The sequence below is a fragment of the Raphanus sativus genome, chromosome 4 (assembly GCF_000801105.2).
Source record: "Raphanus sativus cultivar WK10039 chromosome 4, ASM80110v3, whole genome shotgun sequence".
Taxonomy (NCBI): Eukaryota; Viridiplantae; Streptophyta; class Magnoliopsida; order Brassicales; family Brassicaceae; genus Raphanus; species Raphanus sativus.
This window is the reverse complement of record NC_079514.1, coordinates 9,688,232-9,698,622: the sequence shown is the minus strand read 5'-3', so window position 1 is coordinate 9,698,622 and position 10,391 is coordinate 9,688,232. Positions and strand designations below refer to the sequence as shown.

Sequence of the window (10,391 nt, the reverse complement as noted above, 5' to 3'; positions counted from 1 at the left end):
AAACAACGTAATAACCTGATTCACAACAATGCTACACTGCCATCATCTACTGTGTTCAGGAGTATTGACAGGGAGATGAGGAACATTATTTCTGCAAAAAATTCCAGGAAACATTTTGACTCCCTCATGGTTCTATGGATTCGATAACTGCTTAAGCCAATGCTGTCCAATTCTTTGGATGTTTTTGATTCATCTTGTTTTTAATCTTTTTTGCCAAGATGTGTCAAACAATAGATCTTGCTTGTGTGGGAAGACGACGTATTTTCACACCAGAACTTCCATATAGTAATAAATGTACACAATCTTTCCACCTCGTCTTAATTGCACACAATTCAAATATATAAACGTATTACTCCCTAATCAAAAGATCGAAACTCGTTTCCACACAACCGAAGATTTGAGCTGGTTTTAATGGTTTAAGGCAATATTAAACCAGTTGGTATCAATTGGTTTCAGAATTGAATTGAAATCTCGATCCAAACCAATATCCATATACCAAACCCGACCCAGTCCCCTATTAATCATTTTAAAATCCCCAAAAGAATACATGAAGAACCCTAAGATCAAGTTTAAAATTTTGATTGTTTTAAGTCTCCACAGATCGGAATTGGTGTGCCTGGGTCATCAAATACCACATCCAGAGCTTCTAATGGATCATCTAACCCACTGTAAATCGTGAAAAATGAGTTAAAATGTGGAATATAAGGTCTGTAAATCGCAGAGAAGGTTGAAGATAAAGGCAAAATCGTCATTGTAAATTCCTTAAATTAAAAAAAAACATGTTTCCGCTGGATCGAACTCGTGACCCGCCATATTTTACTCTAAAGCATTAACCACCAGCCTACGCACCTTCATTTTAAGACAACAAAGTAAATATATATAACTACTACCCTACGTCTCTGTTAATAAACTTCATCTTCTCTACTGCTTTTCTGCGAATATATATATCTCTGCAGATAGTATATTGTATATCCGCCATTTTCTCTTTTTGAGTTTAGTTTTCTCTCTCAAACTTTACTTTCTCTTTTGATCTGTGAAACTGGAACACATAATTTTGTGATCTTAACCTAGATTTCTATCTGGGTTAATAGATTTTCGGATCTGGATTATTATTTTTTAAAATTATTTGGTTAAGAAACATAATCAGATCCTAATCAGGTACTCCATTGGTTTCAAGTCGGTTAAATAATATCTCTGGTTAAATAAATTGGTTTCATATTGTAATTGGTTAAGTTTTAAAACAAAAAAAATACCAAACCAAATTTAAACCGTTATTTGTTGGTTTTAGTTCATCTTTTAAACTTTGCGTGGAAACGGGATTCGATCTTTTTGACTAGGGAGTAATAGGTTTATATATTTGAATTGTGTGTAATTAGGACGAGATTGAAAGATTGTGTACATTTATTACTATATGGAAGTTCCGGTGTGGAAATACGTCGTCTTCCCTGCTTGTGTAAAATCTTTCTTCATATATATGATATTTACAATTTAGCAAAAAAAAAAAGCTACTTGGTTTGAGCTCCTACAAAATAGACCTACTTCAATACTTTTATAGTTTTTTACATTATTGAATCATTGTCAATTTCTGGTTGCGGTTACATTCAAATATAAGCAGAAACACTTCCTACTCAAATTCTATGTGGTCCTCTGACAGATGTTGACATGACTAAGGATAACAAAGCTGAGGCCAAGAACAAAGCTATTGAGGATCCAAGGAGGCATGATTCCTGCTGTTACAGCCATCACCGTCGTCTTGGCTACTTCTTTCCCTGGTTTCTTCAACTCTCTAGCACCTTCTGCTGAAACCATCTCTCTCCTTCTCATGCAGGTATTTCCTTTTATTAGACTCTAATCCATTACAAACCATCTTTCATCTCTGAATCTTTGTATTTGTTCAGGTATTTTTTCACGATTCTAGGAGCTACAGGGAGTGTATGGAATGTAATCAACACTGCCACAAGCATCTTCCTCTTTGCTGTAATTCAAGTAATGGCTCATCTTGCAATGACTTTGATTCTGGGGAAGCTGTTCTGTATCGACATGAAACTACTGCTTCTTGCATCAAACGCTAACATAGGAGGTCCAACCACTGCTTGCGCCATGGCGACCGCTAAAGGATGGACCTCTCTTGTCGTCCCAGGGATTCTTTCGGGCGTTTTTGGAGTCTCCATAGCAACTTTTCTCGGCATTGGATGTGGAGTTTTGGTCCTCAAAAGACTGTAGATCTTTGAACAGGTTTAAGATTGGTGTAACGGACATCATGCATAGAGGATTCTGAAGCCACAGAACTTTGTTAATCGTAACTGTTATTGTCTTTTTAGTTTTGAATTTTTATTCTGAAGCCACAGGACTTTGTAAATCGTAGCTGTTATTGTCTTTTTTAGTTTTGAAAAATTTTCCCTAAAACTAGAGTTGTTCTCATACGAAACAGTACACGTTTCAGTTTGTTTTTGGGCATACAAGAACACCAACGGAGAAAGCACTCATCTCATAAATAACAATAACCATTTATCTCATAATCCAAATTACTTAAAATCAGAACATTTTAATGTTATTTTTGCCTCAATATGATCATTTGACTTCAAAAATTACCTTTTTCGTAATTTCCCCGCTGAGTTATAAAAAAAAAAGAAAAGAAATCAACTCATGCAAATAATTATTCAAACACAAATGGATTAACCAACATAAATACAAGTAAAATAGAAATAGAAATGGATGTACTACCAGCATTACAACCACACATGGCATATTATAAAAAAGCATTACAACCACACATACAATTTTATTCAAAGAAATCACACACACACAACGGAAATACAAATGGCATATATGATATATGTTGAGGGCGACACGGTAAGTGTCGAGAAATTTATTTGATTATTATTTTGTGATGCATGACTCCATAGATAGGAACAATCACAATGATGTTTTTAAATGGGTATGTCTTCAATGAACAAGGAGACTATGTGCTCTTTTAGGAACTCAGGGTGGGTGTAACAATCTTTGTACCTGTAGAATACATCGACGACACGGGATAGGTTAAAAATTCGCATCAAAAGAGGGAAAGGACATGAATGAGGCCTCATTAGCCCTTGGTTCAGGTCTTTCCATGCATCAGAAAGCATGATATTTATTCCTTCCACTGCTTGCTCCTTCGAAACACCAAACTGCTTCATATAGCAGTCAATACCCGTTGCTACATGCTCCCTTGTTCGTTCAAACTGCAAACCATAATATATTTGTCAAATGTATTCCATTTGAGAAACATATATATACAGCTAGGACTATACAAACTCTAACAATGAAACATTAATTACTCACGTCATAGCTAGAAATGTCATCAGTGTATCGACCGATAATCTCAGAAGCTGCCCTAATTTTAGGGTTTGAGCTTAACCATTCAAAAGCATCAAGATTTGCGACATCTCCCATTCTCGCGAATGTCATTGCAATCAAGGGATAGTAACCGGAAGTCAATAGCCCATTCTCTTTATACTCGTCAAATGTAGCAGTGTAATCTTCTTTCAACCACTTTGCCTCTCGCATATATCCATTCGCCGTTGTCTTCAACTGATTGTAAATAATTCATTAGGTCTGAATATATATATATATACGAAACAAAATGATATTGAAGGTTGATTCTTGCGGTCTTAACTGCTTTCTTAAGATGGAAGCCACAGCCTGACCTTCCTTCGTTCTCAAGTTCCTCTTCAAGTTTGTCATAGAAATCTACCGTGACACGGTACACGTATTTCATGCTCTCAGGTATCATGTTAGGCGGAGCGGGAAGCCACCTATTAAAGCCAACCATATCGTATAAATCATAGCCATAAGGAAAATTAAAATTCTATAGTGCATAGTTTGTATTTTAATTTTTTTGCAATTCGAGTACTTTTCCATTGCATCTGTGAAAATCTCAAGTTCCTCCATTGTACCATACGCATCATACGTATCATCAAGCAGAGTGAATATGATTATTGCAATAGCTAATGTAACTCGTCCTTGAGAATATTGAGGCTCGAAATATGCGCCAAGTGCCCACAAGTACGCCTCTGCTATACGATGCCTCGTGTATGTTACTTTAGATTTGATTTCCATATCATCGTACCACCTGAAAATGTAATGGTAAAAAAGGTCAACTTCATGTCACACATACATTTACACGCGTTTAGCAGCACATCTCATATAGTACCTTGTTACGCAAGCAAGCTCTGTGCGGTGCAACCTTTGGAGCATATTAAAATCTATCTTTGCAAACTCAAGTAAAACTGTGTCACGCTTCTCTTCTGCCTCATAGTATGATATATAACTCCTCGTTTCTATCCTTGAGATGCCTTTGTGGTAAGGATGCTTTAGAGCATTCTTGATGCGTACTGCAAGATTCTGGGGGATAGATTGAAAAGAAATTTCTTTCAAATGACAGCTTGAAAAGGCGAGAGCTTCGTCCATAATATCTTCTCCGTGAGTGTTCCATTGTGAAGCTTCATACAAGCTTAATATACCGCTTGCATCTGCCACTAAGTGTTCTTTAAACTTTCCATCCTCGCCCTTGAACTTCTCAAACACATCTTGATATGTATAAATTTAACTTGGGTTAAATGAAAATCATCCAAAGTTTGCAGTGTTCTTCATTTATATATTTTATTTGAAAATACATTCTCCATTTCATAATAATTCATGTTTTAGAAAGGAAAAAATTGTTTCACAAGGATACATTTTTCTACTTTCAATGTATTTTTATTAACTACTAATGGTTAATTGTAAACTTAAAAAAAATTATATTTATTGAATGCTTATTGGTTTAGAATTATAAGAAATAGAGAATCACAAAAAGTTATGCATTTATCATTAAAATTTTATATATTTTACTAGTATGTATGAAAAAATGAATAAATATCATTTTGAAATAGAGGAAATATAAATAATTATCAGCGGAAAGTTTGAACCCGAATTGCCTGAAAACTTGGAAAATCACCCCAACAGTGTATAAATCGCATTCATCATGTCGTATCAACGGATTAAAATCAGGACTATCAAATAAATTTCCCAATTGCTGTATGATGTCTATCTCAAAGTGATATGAGACACCAAGGCGACATAGAGCGTCGATGAACATGAGGCTCTCCATCGGTTTCACTTTAGAAACCATAAACGATTTCTTCACAACCTCCTTTAGAGTACTATGCTTTTCTTTTAATGTAGCAGTACATTCCTATATGGAAATGGATAAATATGAATGCATGAGTGAATCAACTCACAATCGGCTGAGGATGCTAATGCATGTTATAAATGTAATGCTTGAATTGAATAACATGAAAAAATATACGTACAAGCTCAGACTTTGAGAAATGAGTTAAGAGATCTTCCCAGATGTTTGCTGAATAATCAGCTAGTGGACGGTGGACTCCGCTCTCCATGCTCATGTTTACGTTAGCAATTACTTGTGGTTTCAGAATGCTTTACCAGAACGAGTGAGCACTATATATATACTAGGAACTCGAGACTATTAGGGACAAAATATCACAACACAACTTGAAATACATTAATTAATATTTAAGAAAAATTAGCCAAACCACTTTTACTTTTCTTTTGAAAACTCTAATTTAATATGATGTCAAACCACTTTTACTTTTCTTTTGAAAACTCTAATTTAATATGATATAAAAATCTGATGCATGTTATCCGATTCAATTTTAATCGATATAATTTAAATTAAAAATGGTTGTGGGTGGATGGTCCACCGTTTCCAACAAAAGAAAATGCCCTAGTCGAACCCAGACGGTTTTTCGTATTGGGATCAAACCTCTTTTAATTAATCACCACTGAACCAACTCGTGCCGGCTAGTTGATCTAATTTAAGATTGGTCCATCTATCATTTCCTAAATATGCAAGATTAGTAGTCACATTTAACATTGTCAACCGAATTTATTAGCTAAACATCAAAAATCTAATCTTGAAATACATATCCAAAGTTCAAATTTGATAGTTTAATTACTATTTTTATTATTTTCTGTAACTTCTGATGAGAAAAAAAAATCATGAGCATCGGCTCCTCTCCATCGACAACTACACATCTAACCCAATTATCAGGTACGTTGTTCAACCAAATCTTCTTCAAGTTTATTTTATTTTTTTAGAAGTATTCCTAATATTTTGTAACGGGTTCTCAGTAGGTTTTTTTATTTTCGAATGTTTTTTTTTCTTCAATAAAATGGTGTACAAAGGTTGAAATTGATATATCATATCATTATGACGAAGAAAGAATTTTTACACATATACTTCCAAGAGCTTGCCAAGCCAACGGTGCTTTAGATCAGACGAGTGTTTCAAAATCTAGGCATGTGTCATTATCTTTCATGTACGAAACTTTGTTATTTTTCGCTGTTATGATGTCATTCTAGATTAAAGATCATTACGTAACACTCTGATTTCGAAAATATGGTGGTATATATAAAAGTATTTTAAAATAATTCGGTTACATATGTCAACCAAATAATTTCACATAAATGCGATTGTATTAGGGACGAAATTAATTCAGTGAACATTATATATAAAAGATTGTGACCAATATATATAAAATCAATTGGTGGTACGTGAATTGCTTCTAACATTTTATATATTACTTAAAGTTAATTTTTTTATTTTGGATATTTTATCTCTAATAAATTGTCTAAACAAATTATCAGGCACAATAGTCAATCAGATCTTCAAGTTTTATCTATATTTTTGAAAAGTATCGGTCTATTTTGTAAGCGGTTCTCAGCTCACCAATTTTTACTTTCGAATATGTCCATCACATAGTTTTTTCTTCAATAAAATAGTGTACAAAGACTGAAAATCTGAAACTAATATTTCTTTAAACACAACAAACCTTTCATTTAAGTCTAAAAATTAGGCGAATGAATTAACATCTTACTTTACTATAACACTTTGCTTCCATTCCAAAGATCGACTGCAACTATATTTTGCAGTTCTGAAACTGGTTTTCCATTCTTGATGCGGGCAATAAACTGTTTAGAGTCTTCTGCTTCACATCTGATTCACAACACTCCTTACACTTTGTGAGAGCTTTTATCATGGTGATGTCTTCAGCCATCAAAGGCTTGGCCACAAAAGGCTCGATGCCTGAAAACTTCAGATGTTTGGTTTCGTTAGAAATAACCCAATCCAAACTTGTATATTTTAAAATTTCTTTCAAACACGCATCCAATCTCACAACGATCGCTTTATCATGAGCAGTATGTATCAAGGTTGTCATCCTCTGTTCTTGCGGGATAATTTGTCCATTGACATCTCTAGCCACCAACATTGCTGATATCTCGTATATTATGTAGTTACAACAAAAAAAACTTATTCACATATAGTTCCAAAAGCTTGCCAAGCCGATGGTGCTCTATATAATCCAAAATCAAACGAGTGTTTAGCTAAGCGTCAATTGTCTACCATATCTACGTTATTATTTATGAACCGTTATTTTTTTCTGAAATCTTACGTTAAAAGCTAGAGTGGTTAAAGTTAATAATAATTTTAGTGAATTTTTATATATAATGTATTATATAATTAAAAACAAATTTTACATTAATAATATTAAATTTACATGTATGTTGGATAATTACTCATAAACTAATGTAATTAAACTTAAAAAAAATAAAAATATCTTTAGTAAGATAATTCGTGTGTATATATATATATATATATATATATATTGATATATGTAAATAATATTTCTATTAAATTTTTTAAGAATTAAGATATTAAATAATTTTAACTAAATATCAATCAATCAAAAATATTTTATAAGAAATCTAAAATATTTCTAACATATGAACGTTTATAAATTTCAACAGAATAATATTTATTTATATTTTGATGAAAACTTTATTATATATAAAATAACTTGATGTTTGATTTAATATTTTGAGTATATAAATAATAACTTATTATATTAGTTTTTTAAACCAATAAATATTTGTACGATTATGTCCGTATGTGTGGGAAAAACACATATTCTAATTAATGGTGTTCGATTCTAATTAAAAATATATATTTTATTAAAGAGGTGCAATATATGTGTATCTTTAAGGTAAACCAATCTAGATCTATGGTTTAGATTTTGAAAAAGTGAAGTCTTATGATTTGGGAAATTAGAATTTAGAATTTAAAACTTATGGTAGAAAATTTAAAATAATAATTTACAATAATATTTTATGAATAAAATTACAAATAAAACATTGGTTTTATAAAAATGAAAATCAATTTTACTTTTTAATTTTTTTAATATTTGTGTATATATATGCATAGTATGTATATGTATACATAACCTCTGTGTTTTCTAATCATAAAAACATTCAAAAGTCTTTTTGAGGAATTTTCCTTTGATTATTTTGACTATTAAGACGACAATGGCAATTTGGTTTGGTTTGCATATTGATATTTTTACTGTGTGTAGAAATTTATTTATTTTTATTTTTATTTTTTTGAAAAAGGATTTGCAATTAATTTTTTATGGTTTCTTACTTTTTTGGTTTGTTACACCATTTTCCAGTATTCCAAAATGGGCTTGGTTAACAAAACAAACCCAAACCTAAAAAGTACTCATCCAAACCCAAACCAGACTTAATCGAAGATAGAACCCCAATAAACTGGGAAAATACAACCGCAAGAGAAACAAGCGGAGATGTACGCCACCACTGCTGCGTCTAAACGGAACATTGATTGATTTCATCGAGAATCTGACGGGATACTTCTCGTTGTTGTTTTAACCCCCCCCCCCCCCCCCAACATAATTATGCATGTTCTTTTATGTTTCGCTTATTAATTAATCTATATAATTTAAACGTATTAATTAAGCGTCAATTGCCATTTCTAGCCACCAACATTGCTGATATATAGTCTATTAGTATGTATTTACAACAAAGAAAAAAATTTATTCACATATAGTTCCAAAAGCTTGCTAAGCCGATGGTGCTCTATATAATCCAAAATCAAACGAGTGTTTGGTTAAGCGCCAAATGTCTACTATATCTACATTATTATTTTTGAACTAATTTTTGATTTTTTGTTTCTGAAGTCTTAATAGTCTGTGATGACCCTCCTTCCTCCCCGGCATAAACATAATTATTGAAAAGATATTGGATCTAAAATAACTAAATTCTATTGGTTAATAAATTTTTAGGTTCACTTTAAGGGGTGAACCAAAAATTTCTCGTTAAAAATGAGCGTAACAAAAATACTTATTCTTGATATCCTGTTCCGGCCCGCTCACCCCCTTCCCCAGTTCCGTAGAAACATAATTACCAAAAGATACTAAATCTAAAATAACGAGTAGAAAAAAAATACATGTCTTTGATATCATGTGCTGACCTTCCCCCACCCCCTCCGCGCAAAAACATAATTATGTTTTACTTATTAGTTAATCTATATAATTTAAACGTATTAATTAGAGTTCGCAAAGAAATCTGGATTTAGAACCGAAAATGTGCAAAACAATAAAATAAAAACAGAAACGTCCAATAAAATGAATTGTTTCTTAGGGATATGCTTATGATAAGGGGAAGTCCGTAGAATACAACAGAAATAATCAGAACACTGGAAGCAACACGTCAAAGTCATCTATCTTCTAAGCTTTACATCGCTGGCCAAAGATGACTTGGACCGAGTAAATAGACGTGTTTGAAAAGGGTTTTATAGATCTTAAAAGATTACTTGGACCGAGTAAATACAAATCAATATAATTTTTTTTTGAATTTCTTTTGATATGCATCTATTGATAGAAGCATAGAGCAAATCCAACATTAGTTCTCAAACATCATTTCATCTCATTCCAACATCATCGAACGTGTTGATTCGAATTTTGAAACAGTGTACACAGGCCTTTTAACAATGGCGCAGTACATCTCTAACAATACATATTGTACTTCTTAAATCCAGTCTTCTTTGAAACTTCTTCGTGCGTATCATATATTTTTTATGCTTGTTTAAATTGCCAAACATAACACATCACACAATCAATACCAGAAGCTAAGGTTAGTGTACAGGGGCGGATCTAGCCCTATATTTAGACGGGGCACAGCAATTTTTTTCATTGTGTATAGTTATAAGATTATGAGACATTATATAATTTAGTTTTAATTAGTGAAGTAAAAATCAAAATAGACGGGCAGATGCCCCTACCGGTCTTAACCTCTGTCGGCCACTGTTAGTGTACTGTGTCAATGTTGTCAGTGTCATCATCCAAATTTAAAATTATGCATTGACTGAAAAAATAAACACATCAGATTAGGGCATTTCCATCCATACTCTATATTTTATTTCATCTTATAGAATAAATAGAGTAAAATATGGAATGACGATGAAGATGTTCTTACACCCTTTTTTATTAACTTTTAAC

At 32.5% G+C, this 10,391-nt stretch overlaps 1 protein-coding gene across 1 annotated transcript; it reads right to left on the bottom strand.

Annotated features, from left to right (window-relative positions):
- Positions 1 to 2,756: 2,756 nt before the first annotated feature.
- Positions 2,757 to 5,435, bottom strand: LOC108832465 (alpha-humulene/(-)-(E)-beta-caryophyllene synthase-like). The gene is made up of 7 exons (XM_057008523.1): positions 5,331 to 5,435; positions 4,932 to 5,212; positions 4,193 to 4,570; positions 3,893 to 4,111; positions 3,656 to 3,794; positions 3,322 to 3,570; positions 2,757 to 3,221 (listed from the first exon to the last, which is right to left on the bottom strand). Exons 1-7 carry the CDS (start codon positions 5,421 to 5,423, stop codon positions 2,931 to 2,933), a joined length of 1,650 nt encoding a protein of 549 aa, XP_056864503.1. The 5' UTR covers positions 5,424 to 5,435; the 3' UTR covers positions 2,757 to 2,930.
- Between the last annotated feature and the right edge of the window lie 4,956 nt (positions 5,436 to 10,391).